This window comes from Pteronotus mesoamericanus, unplaced genomic scaffold (genome assembly GCF_021234165.1).
Source record: "Pteronotus mesoamericanus isolate MK-2021 breed Mesoamerican mustached bat unplaced genomic scaffold, CSHL_Meso_final scaffold_54, whole genome shotgun sequence".
NCBI classification, from domain to species: domain Eukaryota; kingdom Metazoa; phylum Chordata; class Mammalia; order Chiroptera; family Mormoopidae; genus Pteronotus; species Pteronotus mesoamericanus.
This window is the reverse complement of record NW_026555321.1, coordinates 7,750,074-7,768,163: the sequence shown is the minus strand read 5'-3', so window position 1 is coordinate 7,768,163 and position 18,090 is coordinate 7,750,074. Positions and strand designations below refer to the sequence as shown.

Sequence of the window (18,090 nt, the reverse complement as noted above, 5' to 3'; positions counted from 1 at the left end):
ATACCTATTGATTTTTGCTACTGTCTTCTGATACAGAACTTTCTTCCATCAATCAGCCCCCCTCTTCAATACCTTCCTGTGCACTGAACATTCATTTCAGCCTATAAATATACTCAAGTGTCTCCCTTCTTTTTCACACATAAACACCTTCAGTCTTCTATACATGCTGTCCTCCTGTATTCTTCTCTAATTAATCCTATTAAAGTATGAATTCTGGTCTCAAACTTTACTGGATTTCCCTTGCTGATGCAATGATCTCCAGATTTGCCATTTGTAACATTTTTAGTCCTTCTATTGGAAATCCTGCCTTGTTTGTCTTTTTTAACTATTTATACCTTCTTGAAAATGCCTCATTATTTGTGTCCCGCAAGTTCATTCTTTGCTGATCCCTCTTTCTCCCGACTCTTACTACTCATTTTATATCTTCTTATTCCACCTTTTCTTCCCACTTTTGATAATCTTTCTCAAAGTCTAGTTTTTTTTACTGTTTTCTTACTGGTTAATCTCATCCTCCCCTCTTGCTCTTAGGAACCGAAGAATCCCAAGTCTGTTCTTCAAGGTTATAACCTGATGCAGAGTACTATAACTCGTGTTTATAAAGGCTTACTAGGTATTGCTATTGTATATCTTTATATGTCCCCACTAGGTCATTTACCCTCATCAACTCTTCATAATATAAAATAAATGAATGCAACTGATAAACAAATATGAATTTAATTGTTCCTTTAAAGAAATTAACTCTAAAACCATTTAAAATGGGAACTCCAGTTCCCTGGTTTTTCTCTTCTGCAACATTTTTTATGGTCAAATCAATCATCAAGGTATTTTCAGTATATCTTTGATGTATATATTCAACAGTCTGCCCTTTCCCCTGCTACTTGTTGAGTTCATTCATTCACCCTTCTCTACCTGTACTGAACTTTTACCTGATTCTAACATAACCCTCCTCCAAACCATTTTCATATTGCAATCATCTACCTGCCAGATTTTAAGTATTATGTGGACTTTATTAACTAAAGAACAAAATCAAAACTTCCAAGGATGGCACAGAAAGAACTACATGGTGTGGTTGCTGCAATGGAACTGGACCTTCTGTGATTCTCAGAATATCTCACACAGTTGCTCATGTCTTGTTGCTCATGGAATTTTTTCTGCCTGGAGGTTCAAGCATGGAAATCTCTCTTTCTCCACCCTTTCTCTTTTCCTCTCTCTCTCCCTCCCACCCTTTTTTCTTTCTTTCTCTCTTTTTACACTGCTCTCATTTAAAGAACAATATCATGTCATACCAGACAGAGCTAGTTACACAATTAGTCAAAAAAGAAATAGTATAAGCAGTGGTTAAAAATGCAGACTTCAGAACCAGCCTGCCCAAATATGCATCCAAATTTTGTTATTTGCCAGAAGTGGGCTAGTTGTTTGCCTTCTTCCTCTTCGAAGTGGAGATAATAATAATAGTACCTTTCCAGAAGACTTGGTAAGGATCAAAGTCACCCTACATGGGATAATGTAATTATGATTGTAAATATTGATTGCTACTGTTGCACTGTATTTGATGTTCCCATAATACATTTAGTCTTTTTATCATGCAGTCATTGACCCTCATATTTATTTCTCTGCTGGACTATTAACTCAGTGAAGGCAGGTCCAATGTCTTATCCATCTTTATAGATTGTTTAACCTAGTGTTGTGCATGCCAAATCAGAAATAGAAATGTAACGGATGACATCTATTTGGCTCTAGCAAGTTGGCATTAGGGAAATGTTTTTCCTTCCCTACATCACCGTACTCTGTGCAATACTTTAAATACAACCTCCTTAGATATAACGTCCCATTTCACTCAAAGCATCCAAACTATCCATGACTTTTTCACATACCAGGTAAAGAATGAAGTTTTGGAAGCTTAAGACTATCTATTGTGTTGTTGGCAACAAGAAGATAAAGATGTTATATAATGAAATTGAAGAAAAGAGGAGATTTGTAGCTAATTAATATTATTTATTTTATATGTCATATAGATAATTTTTAAGTGTTTTACTCATCTTTGGTTTTATTACCATACATGGTAACATTTGAATAAAAGGCAACTAGTAGAACAATCATTTCTATGCACATAAGATGTCAAAATAAACACCAATATATTCTCAACATACTGTCCCTTGAGTTAACATTAGCACATGGCTTTCAGAGGTATAGAATCTGATTTGGATAACTTAGCCTATTAAGAGATCTAGCATGTATGTTCAGAATAAAATATTTTGTTCTGTGTTCATATTGTGATGTTCAATCTAGCAGTCAAACATTTCTCAGAGAACAGTAACCTAACAGAGATCAAGATATTTATTACTGTAGGGAAGAAACTGGTCTCATTTTACAAAGAACAAATGGTATCCAAAGATATAGTTGCAATTCTTTCCGGGCTCATATTATTAAACACTGCTTCATGCTGACTCAGTTGATTTCAACAATTTGTTTTTCTTTTGAGTATCTATCTATTGCTCTATTTAAAATCATCTTGGTGATATAGATTTGAAAAAAGAAAATTTTCACATCCTACCAGGGATAATGGACAGGTAGACAAATTTATTACAAGATACAATGGAAATGGGATTGTGATAGGAGCATGGAGTAGTATGAGATTTACGTATACATTAATTTTTATATGTGTAAAAGTTTCTGAAAGGGTACACAAGAAATGGCAAGAGAAGTTCTGTGGAGAAAGTCAATGGAAATAAGAGTGATACTGACTTATTTTTACTGTTTATGTTTTTGTATTCTTTTCAAAAAATAAGGCCATAGGACCACAAAGGAGAGGCATTATAATGAGAGATTAGAAAGCTTCTTGAGGGGCCCCTGGCATTGTCTTTTTCTCTTGTTGATGTCCTATGTCATAGCTAAAACACATATTTGATGACCCTGTGGTATCCCAAAGCTGCATACTAAGCCACAGTGTTTTCTGAGTATGACAAGCAAATACATGGCTTCTTTATAGCCAGTAATGACCACAAACTGTGTGAAGAGTTAAATGTTCTGAATTCCATACCCTACACATCAATATGCAATATGAAACTGAAATAAATACTACTAAATTTAGCTTGACTTTTAGCTAATGAAGAACATGAATTTGTAAATGTGGACCATGGTGAATCTGAACTGTTTGCATTTAGACATAGAAAATGTCAGTTTTGTCATCTGTTCCAAACTATTCAAAATACCACTTTCAAAAAGTTAGTTCAATGTCACTTCTATCTAAGGCTTTGTAGGTTCAGTGAAGAAGTATCTGGGTCACAATGGAAAAGTAAAAATCATAGTGTGTTTTACTATAGGTGAACATATAAGAATAAAAGAAAGTCTCTTCTTTCAGAACTATCTGGCATAATGCTGTAATTTTTTTATTACTATTGCCTTATTGATTTTTTTGCATTCCAATATCAAATTCTGTCATTTTCAAATATGAATGTGGGAGGAGGGAAATAACCCACTCCTGTATTCAAACTATCATCTTTCCTGTGCCTTTTTACTGAGGCTGCTGTGTAAAAGCCTCATGGATTGTTTTATTTGAATAAAATGCATTCTTGGGAGAGATTTGAAAAAGAATGTATCCTGTAGCAATGGTTTTCCAGCTGTTTTACATGGTCATTTGATATGAAGTGATATTGAAATCTTATCTTGTTACACTAGCAAAGGAATCTAATATGAAGGATACATTGGCATTACAATAAAATGACCAATACCTTATTAATCTTATGCTATAGCGTTACCCCAAGGATAGTACTCTTCATTCTCACTAACAATATTGCCTGTGGACAGAAAAGGCAGGCCAGTACTGTTTATTTCAGTGTGCAAATAGGATTTTGTGTGATCTTCTCCTGTAAAAAAGAAAACATTCTACCCTGGGGTCATTGGTGTATTCATGTTATTTTTATTGTCAACGAAATAAGATTTTACCATATTACTACTGACTACCAAATCCCCTCTAGATGACTTTTCTGCAGGCAAAATAATGTCCTATTTGTGACCTAGCCTTGCATTTTCTGGACTTGTAGAGGTCACTTGCTCTAAATGCCAGAGAATCCAGGAACTCTTTGCATTCCTTAAAAATATTAAGTTTTTGAAGTCAGCTTAGAGTTCTATAGATAGACCATACTTAATTAACTTCTTTTAGCCATCTTGGCATTTGGTATTTTGTTCATGTGAAAACTCTCCAAAAGGGACTCATTTATATTCCTAAAGCAAGGTTCCCCCCCTCGATACTATTGATATTTTGGATTAGGTAAGTTTTAGGGTGGGACATTTAGCAGCATAGCAGGCCCCTGTACACTAGGTGCCGGTAGCAGCACCCCCCGCCAACCTAGCTGTGACAACCAACAATGTCTCTATATCCTGCCAAATGTCCCCTGGGGAAGAAAATCACTTCTAATTTAGAACCACTGGGCAAAGTATAAAAGGAACACTTGCCATACACATAATGTTATGTGAATTTTGGCAAAGAAATAACTCTTAAGAGAGTCAACTATTCCCAGGAACACAGTTTGTTAAAGAATTCATTCCCAGTTTTCTATACTAGTGTTTGCAAAGTATAATGTATATATAACAAATACAAATGGCATAAAGTCACATGTTTAGAATTACCTTAGTTTTGTTATTATGGCTAACAAGTTCTGTCATTTTTCTTTTTCCTGTTCCTCAATAACACAACGGCTATGCTTAAAGTATTTATTTGGAATTTCTTTAATGTTCTGGTTATGTGAAAGTCATTCTAAATCATGACAGATATGTGGCAGGGACTGAGAAAAAGTGAAGAGATTGAGAAACTCATTCTACAGTTTTCTTTTTGGAGCCTGGTCTTGTGTATTTTCTTTAGACACTCTGCCTCTAAGCCTTAGATGCAACAGCAGCCTCTCTTGTCATGATTGAAGCAAGAGTTTCTTATAAATTCATCTGGTTTATGTTTGGACTTGGGAAGAGCTTATATCAGAATACCAGAATTAGGAGATCAAGACAGTGTGCTGAGGCCTTTATTCTCAGTGTATTTTCCATTCTCTGACTTTAGCGTCAGTATTGGAAACTGTTAGAAAGTATGGAATACCATTCTTGTTTGATGGATAGGATTAGAGCAGATAAAACAAAAATGCATTCAATTTACCCCCAAGGGTTTCTTTTTAGTATCAGTCTCCTTGGCTGGCTTCTTTATGTTTCTGCTCTCTGTTTTCCCCATAGAATTTTCTGTAAACTCTGCTGTCAATCCAGTCATTATTGCTTTCATTTTTAATACTCCATTCAGTACCTTTTACAAAATAAACCAGCGACGCTAAAACACGACGTGCAATGTGCTCCACTGGTGTGAGAGGTTGAAACTGGGTTTTTATCCAAAGCTAATCACTGCATGGTGAATGAGAAGGGCTGTTTGTGGAGTTCCATGGGTGCCTTTCATGTCATTATGAGCCCCAAATATGTCTTTCTGTTCACTACCGTGTAAGTAAAATTGGTTGAAGATAAAGACCTATAGGAAATTTTTAACTGCAAACCATGATTTTTGTAGAAAAGGGCAGCTTTTTCTAGTTACTTATACCTTTGCATGCTTAGAAAGCATGTATGAATTAGGGTTCCACAGAGCATTTATAAATATGTAGTGCTGGCCTGTCTTCTCTGGGTTCTCCCTTCTGTTTCCTACCAGTTCAGGGACCATCTTCTCTTCTCCCACCATCTTGGCATTGGCCATCCTGTACTGTAATCATCACTTATTTTCACAAGCTGCTCTATATTCATTCATTCATTCACCGTCTAATTATTATGTATCTATAGTGTCTCAATTTTTGTTCTAGACAACAAAGCAAATGTTCTCAACATTCTTGAAGCTGTCAGTCTAGAGGGGGAAACAGTCAGTACATACATTGTATTCATCATCTGAGCTTCCATAACAAAATACCATTGATCAGATGGCTCTAAACAACAGAAATTTATTTTTTCTCAGTTCTGGAGGTGAGAAGTCCAGGATCAAGATCTGGCAGATTCAGTTACTGATGAGGACCCTATTCCTGACTTGTAGACAGCTGCCTTCTCACTGTGCCCGCACATGACATTTCCTCCATGTACTTGTGTGGAGAGAGACAGCCAGCTCTCTAGTGTCTTTTCTGATAAGGACACTGATCCTATCAGAGCAGGGCCCCACTCTGTTGAGCTCAGTTAACTTAGTTTCTTCTTTAGAGGCTCCATCTCCAAATGTAATCACACTGGGACTTAGGATGTCAGCGTAAATTTTGGAGGGACGCAAACATTAGTCCATAAAGTATTACTTCAGATAGTGATAAGAGTAATGAAAAAGTCAATTACAGGAAAGGAACAGAGAACAATTCAGATAGAGATGGTGGTTGCTACATTAGCTACAGGTCTTTCTGAAAAGTGGAAGTTGAATCAGGCCAAAAATAAGCAAGAGGTAGACTTGGGGAAATTTAGTTAAATGAGCATTCTAGACAGAGAAAATTGTAAGTTTAGTGTCCAAGATGGAAGTGAAAATAACATGATTGTGTGACAAAAGCAGGTCTGTCTGGTTGGATCCTAACTGGTTGGGGGGGGGGTGGGTAGAAGAAAATATTAGAGAGGTAGGCAATAGCTCTACCTGACTGTGGTGGCCAATCCTAGGAGTTCAAACTTTGTTCTTATTGCAATGGAGGGGTTTAGACTGATTCATGAGCAGATAAGATTTGATTTAAGTGACTAAATAGAGAAACTCTAAGGAATGTTTTAGAGTCTTCCCCATCTTTGGTACATATAATGAATGTTCAATAAGTTTTTTTTTTTTTTTTAACTGGAAAGATGGATGTTTTCTTACATAGTAATTGACATTTTTAACAAGTCAGGTTTAGCCCTAGCTGGTGTGGCTCAGCAGACTGAGCACTGGCCTGTGAACCAAGGGGTCGCTGGTTTGATTCCCAGTGCAGGGTACATGCTTGCAGGCCAGGTCTCCAGTAGGGGACCAGACACTGATGTTTCTCTCCCTCTCTTTCTTCCTTCCCTGCTCTAAAAATAAATAAATAAAATATTTTTTTAAAATTCATCCAAAAAATAGTTGGGTTTATTGGGTATGATTTATGTAGAATGTATATTCACTCTTAATAGTGTATAATTCTATGAGTTCTGGCAAACATAGTCAGACATAGGTAGGCACCAAACAACCAAGATTAGAACACTTACATCACTTCCCCAAATTCTCTCATGCATCATTGTAGTCCGCCCCTTCCTCCAGCCCCAGCCTTTGTCATCCACTCATCTATTTTCTGTCTTTACAGTTCTACATTTTCTATATTGCAATGTAAATTGAAATATAAAATACAGAGTCTTTTAAGTCTGGCTTCTTTCATTTAGCATAATTCACTCAAGATTCATCATGTTAAATGTATCAGTAGTTCTTTCCTTTTTATTGCTGAGTAGTGGTCCAGATTGTACGGATGTACCAGTTTGTTTATTGACTCAGTTAAGGATATTTGGCTTGTTTCCAGTCTTTGGCAAGTATCAATAAACTGCTATAAACATTTGCATGAAGGTTTTTGTGCAAACATATGTTTTCATTTATCTTTAGTTAATGTCTACCAGTAGGATTATTGGGTTATATGTGATGCACATGTTTAATGTTCTAAGAAATTTCCAACCTGTTTTTCACAATGGCTATACCATTGTGCATTTCCACCAGCGATGAATGAGAGTTCTACTTTCTCTGGATTCTTGCCAGCACTGGTATTGTCATGTAAACAAAAATGGCCATTCTAACAGGTGTATAGTCAATAGCTTTCTTTCAAACTGCACAACTATAAATGTAGAGGTCTGTTGGGTATGGATAGTAAGGATGTAATATGTAAAAAAGTAATTTTTAGCTATTTTCTTTTTTTAGCCAAAAGAGTACGATGTTATAATCCTTATTGAGAACTAGATAAAGTAAATTTGAGAATATAGTTCCCTAATACTTGCTCAGAGACTTTTATAAAATATAAGCTTAAAGTATTTTCTCCTTAAATGGCAACCTTGAAATTTAGCCCTCCTATATTCAATATGAGTCTCCTGGAATGCACCTTTAGAAAGGTAACCCATGAGATTTTCTTGTCAAAATATTGGTGACTCCCGAGGCATGATGAAGTTTTTGCCCCCAAAACTCTAACATAAGTTATACAAATTTAAAAAAAATTAAAAATAGTAGTTGGTATGTACAAGTAATAGAATGATTCCATCATCTTTGATATACATTTTCCCAATCTATCCTCACATCAGAGAAATACTCCATGGCAGGCAACCTTGCTTTGTCTGCTCTTTGGCTGGCCACTCTAGCCTTTTACTTACCAGTGAGAAATGAAGGAAGAAACATGATCTTAAATTCTGATGAGGAATTTGAACATTAGAAAATGTGTGGAATCTGAGGTACCATCTGAGCAAAAATGGGTACATCATTGATTTCAGTGCCTAGAAATTACCCTTTAATAGATCTCTAGAATGATAATCCTCCTCTGATGTTTGAAGCCCTGATCTTGCTCAGTGTCATTTCATAATGGTCCAATGAAGGGTCTTGAAGGACTAGAAAACTCAATGCTTTTTACAGAGTCTACAGAAGTCTATCACATATATCCAGAATCTCCAGCAATGCCATTATTGAACCAGAAAACATTCCTATCTGTACGTAGATACAAACTGTCCACATCTCTTTTATGGAGAAAGTATTTAGCTTAGTTTTTGCATGATGCTATGGACTCATGCATAGCACATGTTATCTAAAACTCTCTTGGAGCCCATTCTGTTTCCTGAATGAAAAGATAGATGCAGTTTGTGTATGAGCAACATCAGCCACCTCTATAAAGCTTGGTGCTATCATTTTGCTTTTATTCCCCAAAAGAGCTTTAAAATGACATCATCTTTTAAAAACAGAACAAAACAGTGCTTGTGACTTCCCTCCCTTGTTGGTTAAATGTACTCTTACATTCACGTGGCATAAGAGATTTTGTGTGGCCAATCGTATAAGATGACTTAAAGTTGTCATTTTTGTTCAGAACGATTTATTTCTCATAGTGGAACCAAAGACTGCATCACCTGGATGCTCCTGTTAATTAAAAGTCGGTGGGAAAACATGAGGGTGGAACTCTGTCTTTCCCAGAAGTTCTTGGAAGCATTTGCTGAGCGGCCAGGCATTCAGCAGCTTTATGAATCTTCTTTTTTTGTTGTTGTTTTCTGTTTGCAGATTTTATTCTTCACCGTACAGTATTGCAACCAACCGCATGATTCCACAGACATCTATCACGCCATTCATTGCTGCTTCCCCTGTCTCCACATACCAGGTATGTCCAATTTACCTGCACCTCAGGAGAGATCTTTCTTGCCAGTGGTAGCTACATAAAGGCAAAGACATAATAGAATTTTTAAAAAATTGCCCTCAAACACTTTAGTACACATCCTGATGTAATAATACTCAAGTTGCCAATTAGCCTCTACTTTCAAGGGCTTGTTTGCATCTATTTCACTGATTAATGAAATCCACCATGCTTTTCATTCTTCCTGCTGAGTTTTCCTGATTACACTACCTTCCAGCCAACTTTAGTACAGCTCTCTGACCACTGAGAAATTTTGTTTGTCTGTTATTTTGGTTGTCATGCCTCCTATTGTGTCTTTTCTAAAAGCACATTTCTAGCACTCCCTGCCCTTACTCCAGCATATGTTATCATTGTCATCTCATTTTGTCACAGCTGTCCTGTGCATCCATGTAAAGCTACATGGATAAATGTTAAATCATTTTCCCCAAGAAATAGGAAAGATTATCAAAGTGGTGAAAAGTTATTCCTCCTTTCGGCTCTTACTTCATTCTCAGTTTCAAAGAAGCCAAAAGAGACCTCAGGGGTGCCACATGTTGAAACAAGAAAATCTGAGACTCAGTGTGTGTCCTAAACCAGATGTTGTAGCCAGTTAGCTCTATGTACACAGGTGGATTGAAATAGTCATACTCCTCCCTTAGAAACTACTTCTTATCTTATTTCTTTGAGTTATCAAATATGTGATATCACTCACTGCTTCTCTTTACCTCCTACTGTTCTTCAGACAATTCTTCTAATTCTAATTAGAATAACTACCAATGTTACATGTAGAGAGTATCTAGGGTCATTTTTTAAAACTTTGGAGAAAGAGAAAAAGCGAGAGAGTGCAAGAGCGTGCATGCCAGGTGTTTTTCTATATTTTGCAGATGGTGGAGGTAGATATTTTACAATGGGTAAATCTCTAATGTTGCTGACTGCTACTAATTCAGCTAAGTGTCACCTTATTCAGCCACTATATACTTCATTTCAGGATGTCCCAGTTGTCAGAGCATCAAGCTGGAGACTATGTACATTTTTCTTTAACTTATGCCCCCTGAAGCAGTTCATTTTCATTCATTTCCTGCACTTAGACTCTTGATACATGTCAGTGGGCGAACAGAGTAGACGTCTGTGTGAATTGCATTCGAGGGTCTTGGAATGACTGATTTCCTAATTGCCTTTCCTTGGGACCCAAGAGGCCGTATGCAGGTGCTGCTCACTTTTTGTTCTTCATGCAGGCCTGCCTGCTTGTAACGTGTTTTGTTTTGTTTTACCCATTTTTTTTTCCCTAATCTTGGCCTCTGTTTCAGCCAAGACCACCCATTGAGCCCTAGTGTGGAGCACTTTGGTGACATGAATAAAATATCCACAGAAAAGTGATTTTACTTGGGAGGGCTCATAAGTGGAATTTAACCCCAGCTCTCTCTTCTCATAAAAAGAATTAGAGCAATTTCCTATGTTGTTGATTCTTGCCTTTCAACACTCCTTTCTTCTTTTTATTTTAAATCTAAACTGTATTGGCCATTTTGCTTGTGTGAATATATTGAAAACAAAGTCTTTAAGGTTCTCTATGTGACAATCAGCTCTGAAAGCTGACTTTCTCATTTGTCTGACAAGGCACTTTTCAGAACAGTTGGCTGGCCCAAATACTCATTTTTATGTACCATCCCAATTACTATGAGAGAAAAAATGACAAACTTGCTTAACTCATGTTTACCAAAGCATTTCCTCACATTTTTGGTTGATTGACTTAATTCATACCTCAATTTTTACCACTTGGACATATTTCCAAGATGGGAATCACTTGGAGAATTTGAAGTCAAAGCAAATGACATAAAAAAAAAAAGAAAGAAAGTCTTGGCAGTAAACGCTTGCCTCCGTATTACTAGCATGGGTATCCCTGGGAGTTGACCTCTAAATAGGAAGGTCCCTGAGGCTGACTAGTACTTTAGTCTCCAGCAACATCCTCAAAATATGCTCCAGATCCCAGCCTGGTCCATGTGGATGCTGCAGCCAGCTCCAGTGAGGTAGAAATTTGCTTTAAATTTGATCAAGTCTCAGGGACCAAGTTAATCAGGTCCAAGAATGTGCTTTCTATTCTTAGTTTTGAGCACTCATTAGCTGTAAAGTCAGATGGACTCCACTTTCTTATGACCTAGTGTGACTCCACTGAACGCAAGAACCAAGTTCTCTCTGTGATTGCTTTGTGCTAATAAATGCTGTTTGATGCATAGGTCCAGAGTACTTCATGGATGCCTCATCCGCCATACGTTATGCAACCAACAGTAAGTGTTCTCAGTCACCTGAGGCTAAATATTTCTATTATCCAAGTGCAAGCTTTTGTAATGCATAGAAGCTCTGGGGTAAAGCTTTTGTTATAGTCCATACCTCTTTCAGGCAGCCATATTTTTCAGATAAAAAGCTGTTCCTGAAATTCTACAAAAGCACATACTATAGATAGAGATAGAGATAGAGGTAGAGATGATAGAGATAGAGAGGTAGAGATAGGCAGAAAGATAGATGATAGATGATAGATAGATAGATAGATAGACATAGATAATAGATGAATTTTCTTGGAGGAAATATCAGTCATAACAGTCAGTCTCTCAAGCTTATGTCTACTATTTGTTATGAATAGGGAATTTCTACTTCATTCAGGAACTCTGAACTCTGATCAATTAAATCCATTAAAGAAGGAAAGCCTTCCTGTTTTCCTTCTCCTTCTATTATGCTTTGTTTTCTTCAAATGCAATTTGGTGTGATTTGGGGGTGAATTTCAGTATCATGTCCAAGTGTTAAAGCATTATACTTGGAATAGGAAAGTACTTTTTTATTAATAGATGGAGATATGTAGGTAGATAACAAGGTTGCTAGATTTTTTATATGTTAATAACTAGAGACCTTTTCTTCCTCTTTTGTCAAAAATATTTTCCAAAAGTATTCAAACTCTGTTTTCTACTTGCTAGATTTCCCATTTTGTAGAACAATATTACATCAGTCCCAAGTGAAAAATATTACATATTCCATTAGAATCTAGACTGAAGGCTAATGATTCCATTTGTCTTTGTCTAGTTCTTCCAGGTTTCCCAGCTCTATAGAAGTGTTCCAAGATAGCTTTCAATAACAGTACACTCATGACAGTGTAAGGTAGGGGAGGAGCCCTTGACTGAAGGTTGTGTGACATGGCCTCTGGTGGACTCTTCTGGGTATGCTCACATCTGTGCCTTTGTTTCCTTATCTGTCACAATACTTAGCGTTTGGAGGAAAATCAAATAAGAACATATGTGAAAATAATTCTTTAAGTATGATATGCTACACATTATTATTACCATTATTCTTAATATTACTGGATCTATGTGTTATATAAAGAAGGAGCAGTCCTACCTTTTGACTCTTCTAAAAGCTAAATATAAATAAGTTAGCACATATTAATGACCAGGAAGCTAAATGCACAAGCATCCGTTTCTTGGACTCAAAGGATCACAGTACCTGGCTTTCATAGTTGAGCTTTCTCCATTTCATTTAAAATAAGGAACATTCTATGTTGCTCCTAATATTTTGATAGTTTGTTTTTTATTTAAATAATAAAATATATGTGGCTTACTGTAGCAGAACTTTAGACCATATTTCACAAATCCCTCTCTTTTATTTCCACACTTTGGGGGCTTCCTGAGTTCATCTGGCCTGTGTTCTATAAATCATACCAACATACAATGAATCCAAGACACATTTTTCTATCCAAGTCATGAGGTAGATTTCAACATATGCTGCCAAACCAACGTATAGCACACACTGAGCCAACACAGGAAAAGGGAAGATGTCCTGCCAAGTTCTAAAGAGTGGACTTTCTAGAAGGAAACAACTACCTTCTAAAAAATAATGTGTTCATCTATAGAGCACAAATGCTAGCTTAGTCCTCACACTGAGGTTAAGCATCATCTCATTGTGGCCAAAAGGAATGCACATGTGGCAAAATACTCAGATTTTGCCAGATGTTAAAGCATATTAGACTTTATAGTATTTCTAGAGCTGTGAGGAGAATGGAAGATGTTTGTATGTATCTTTATTTCAACTATCATTCAGAACCTTAGCAAATTTTTCACTACCACCTCCTTACCCTAGCTTAACTTCAGCCCTATTTTTGAAGGCATTATTTTTCATACATCTTACTCTAGCAATAGCTGTGTGTGTGTGTGAGTGTATATTTGGGCTCATTTGTTCCCTTGGATCTTCCTTGCTATGGCTCAATGGTATCTTATCACCCCCACAACTAGATTGTGCATCATGTTTGAACTTAGGTCACTTAGTTTACAGTAGAATATTTGTGGCTGGGACAGATTCCTGGAAAAGGAAGTGTTTGGGTTACCCATGACTTTGTTGTCTTTAACATAGAAAAATTGGCTGAAAAGTCTCAGGGAAACATGGAGTTTATACCACAATCTTTGCATTGCAACAGTCTTGCTGGTTGTCTAGATTGCATAAATGTCCCAGCTGGTCTTCGTTTCATCATCAAAGTGAGGGTTAAATTAGTCTCTCTATAATGCTAAAATATAAAAGTACTTAAAGCACCCTAGGGCAAAGAAACAAAATACCTGAATCTGAAAAGAATGAATGATTTGATAATTAACAGCATGGAGTCTTAGGCTTTTTAAGATCAAAACAACTTTCTTCGCTATGGGACTTTGGGCAGTTAGGCTTTTTGGGCCACATTTTTATCATCTGTTGTGTAATTAATTATACCTAAATAATTATGCATTTAGTTTATTCAAGAAAAAAGATATTAAAGCTCTTAATATAGTGCCTGGTAAATGACAAACACTCAATGAATTACTATTATTATTAATTAGTTAATTTATGCATATGAGATTACACTGTATGCCATAGATAACCCAATTGTGTAAAATGAGTGTTAGTATAGAAAGAAAATTGGAATAAGCAATAATCACCTATTTCTACCACATTCATACTGTTTATCTAACTTACTTTACTAATGAGTGTGGTGGAGACAGTCTCTGTGACTATACCTAAGACAAATTACTTAGATTTGTAATTCATTAACTTACTAAACCATTCACCTAAAATACTTAAAAAAAAAAAAAAGGTCCATTGGGTACCTTCTGGAATCTACTTTACAAATAAATTCAAGGTGTCAGTATCAACATATCTCAAATATCTTGCCCTAATTCTGATTTGCTTACAGCTTTTCTCTGCTCCATCATTTTGGGAAAACCTCCTTTAAGCTCTGAGTGTTTTACGTATATTTTCCCACCATCACTAGGAATGCGCATGACTTCCACACTGGAGCCAGAAGCTTTGCATGTTCTCTTTCAGTCTTGACTTGAAGGACTGTAAGATCTTAACCAGGTTTCTGATGAGAAAACAGTGCTTTCAGAAAGTCTGAAAGGCACAGTGCCTTTGCCTTTGATCTTCACCAGGGTGAGAAGTGTTTAAACTGAAGCAACATCTGTAAGAAAAAAAATGATGGAAAGAAGGGAGGGTATATAGATGAGAGAAGAACAGAAAGAATAGCATAGGACTGAAGCTTGCTATTTAAGTTTGCTTCTTTGGAGACTGAATTTTCTAAGTTGTGCGTAATGTATTTTTTGTACATTTAGAAATAAGATTCTGAGAGTTTTTACTTTTATGAAAGAGGGGATAAAAGTCTCCTTGCCTGCTTAGAACTATCACAATGACGGTTGTGCAAACAAAACAAAACAAAACAAAACAAAACAATTCTCTGTCAGTTATGGGACTCTGGGACTTTGGCAGGTCCCCTGGAAAGTTGTCAGCCCCACTTAGGGGTCTCTTGGTTGGCACTGTGTTTTTTTCCTACCTGAACAGACACTGAGGAGAGGGCACTGCTAGCCTAAAATAGGAATTCACTTTTTGCTGTGAGGAAGTAAAAATGCTGACTTTGTCAATGCAATCAGTTATTTGTCCCTGCTTCTCAGTGCAGGGTTCTGTACTGTACTCTGAAATCTCACCCTTCCTCTGACAGAATTTTAATAGATGATGGATTGCACCAAATATCTGCTCTGCATAGCAGCATGTCACATTGGAATCTCATATGAATTCACAATTGAAATCCTGTGTTGCAATACGTCAGATATTTTGTTAAATCTGTACTGACAAGGAGAAAAGATGATAGTTCCCAAGAAGCAGCACAGTTCCATTCCCTTAAATTTTATTTAGGCTCATTTGAGTCATAAATCTTCTGTTCGTCATATGGTTAGCATTATTTCCTCTCAAGGAGAAAGGCCAGCTTTCATTTTTACTTAATTATAAATTGGTTATCTAATTACAGTATTCTAAGAAATACACAGTGCCCTTACTGAATCACTGGATGATCTGTTGCTATGCATGGCTAAATAAATGACTCTTAGTAAACCGTAGGTTTATAGATAAAGAGTAAATATCAACTTCTCCTTTACAACAAGGGTGTTCAAGAAAGCTCCAGAATATTTGATTTGGTCACTCCTAACCTGCAAACTGATAAAGCCTGAGGCTTAATTTTAGAGGCAGTGTCCTCAAAGTTGCAGGTGTGTTTTCTGTAAAAGTGTTATCACCAAATTTGGAAAGAGGTGGAAGAGGAAGGTATAGAGAGGATAATTGGTAATGAAAAATAAATATAATAAAAAATGAACTAGTTAAAAGATAAATAAATCATTACAATTCTGTTCAGAAAGCAAGGTTTCTCAGATTCTATCTTTTGACACCAACATCTGAGCTGAGCAAAAACCCTAACGCTCACAGTTTCATTATCAAAGGCAACGTGCTTTTGCCAGCTAAAGAGTTAACCAGGTAAATATACATCTCTAGGCCAAATCTTTTTTTTTAAACTACATATTAAAAACAAAACAACAGCAACTCTAACTCATATATACCGTTTCTACCAGAAAAGAACTCAAATAAGTGAGAATAAACTTAGTAGGAGCAGCTTCTTTTGAGTATCTCCTCTTTTGAAGGTGGGAGAAAGTGAAAAAAATTGTTTCCACAGAAAGTCTGTTACACAACCTAACTTCTGTAAAGTTAAAAACATAATAGTCCTGGTTCTGCCATTGTTAAATGTAGCTTCCAAATTCTACAATAATTTTTCAAAAGTCATGTAAAGTGACTTTAGGAAAAAAAACTTTGAACAATGGCATTCAAGGTTCACAATTCAAAAGTGCACAGAACATGAAAGACTTTCCACTCATGAATTCTAGCCTCTAGAAGTACACTTCGTAAACAAATTTGCATGTCACCAATATTTGTATGTATATGAAAGCATATATGTGCATGTGGAAATATGTGTGTATTTTAAAGATATATACAAAACCAAAATGCAAATACTGTATAGTTACATAATATAATGTCCTGGATGTCATCATATGAGTCACATATAGATCCATGTTATTTTATTAACATTTCATAACATAGAATTATATAAATGCACTGAAGGTATTCAACCAGTTTCCTAGTCACCGTCATTTGAGGTGCTTTTAGTAATTGCTAATAAACTCAAGACTGATATTGAGCACTTGTGAGAAAATATCTTATGCGATAAATTGATTGTACAAAAGGTGTGTATGCTTTTACGTGTGATATACATTATAGTCAATTTGCACTTTAAGTTAAAGTGTTGTTTCCCTATGGCCTACATTAACACTAAGTGATCTCAAGTTTCAAATACCTGGTTAATGTGATAAATACTGAATGGTATGTTACTGATGTATTACTTTCATTTCTCTGAGTCCTAGAGGAGTTGAGTTACTTTTCATGTGTTTATTGACTGATTTTATTTTCATTTTCTCTGAGCTCCATTCATCTTCTGGGATATTGAATTATATTTTATTTTTAAAAGATCCTGTTACAATTAGTAAGTTAATATTTTCATAGACAATCTCGATTTTTCTTAGTTTACTTTGAATTTAATTTTATGGTGTTTGTCAAACAGAATTTTAATATTTAGTATTAGATAGTTAGTATTTAGTAATTACCAGCTTTTCTATTTAGAGCAGAGTCAATAACCTTTTTCTGTAAGGAGCCAAAGAATAAATGTTTTCAGTTTTGTGAGCCATATAGTCTCTGTCACACCTAGGCATTTTTGTGGCTGTAGTTTGAAAGCAGCTATAGATAATACACAAATGAGTGGGAATGTCTGAGTCCCAATAAAACTTTATTCACAGAAATAGATGAGGGCCACATTTGGTTCATAGGGTATATCTTGCCGGTCCCTGCTTTAGAGCATCTGGACTCCATGCAAAATACTTCATTAACTATAAGATTTAAAACATCATATGGTTTTGTTTCGTGTTTTGTTGTTGTTGTTGCTTTTGTGTTTTAAATTCATTAACTTTAAAAATTGAGATATAATTATCATAAAACGATGCATCAGCATGTGTTTTATTATTGTGTTTATAATATACAGGGTCCGGCACAAATAACGCCCCTTTTTATTACAGACTCATATTACAAAATCATGAGCATGTAGTTCTATAACATAACTATCACACTCAAGCACACAATATGACATTTTAGGTGAAATGTTCAAATTAAAAATATAAATTCTTATACCCATATTATTACCCTACCAACCACACTCAAGCAGGCATTACTTCTGCCAGACCCTGTATTTTATTTTAAATTTTTGTTACTTTTAGACTGTATTTGTAATATAGGATGAGATTATGACCCAACTTTTCCCCCCAAAATGGGTAACAAATTGCCATAAACAACTTCTACAATATAATTCATATATATTTTTTCTACTGATATAAAATTTTAT

General features: G+C 35.8%; 1 protein-coding gene across 8 annotated transcripts in view; it reads left to right on the top strand.

Moving 5' to 3' along the window:
• RBMS3 (RNA binding motif single stranded interacting protein 3) overlaps positions 1 to 18,090 on the top strand; it is a 1,181,733-nt gene that overhangs the window by 1,071,857 nt on the left and 91,786 nt on the right. For 5 of the 8 annotated variants that reach the window (XM_054595672.1, XM_054595670.1, XM_054595673.1 and 2 more), the window contains 2 exons: positions 9,218 to 9,314; positions 11,558 to 11,608. In XM_054595672.1, the coding sequence (XP_054451647.1) occupies positions 9,218 to 9,314; positions 11,558 to 11,608 (148 nt within the window). The remainder of the gene's footprint in view (positions 1 to 9,217; positions 9,315 to 11,557; positions 11,609 to 18,090) is intronic. The other 3 variants (XM_054595674.1, XM_054595677.1, XM_054595676.1) reach the window with 1 other exon arrangement.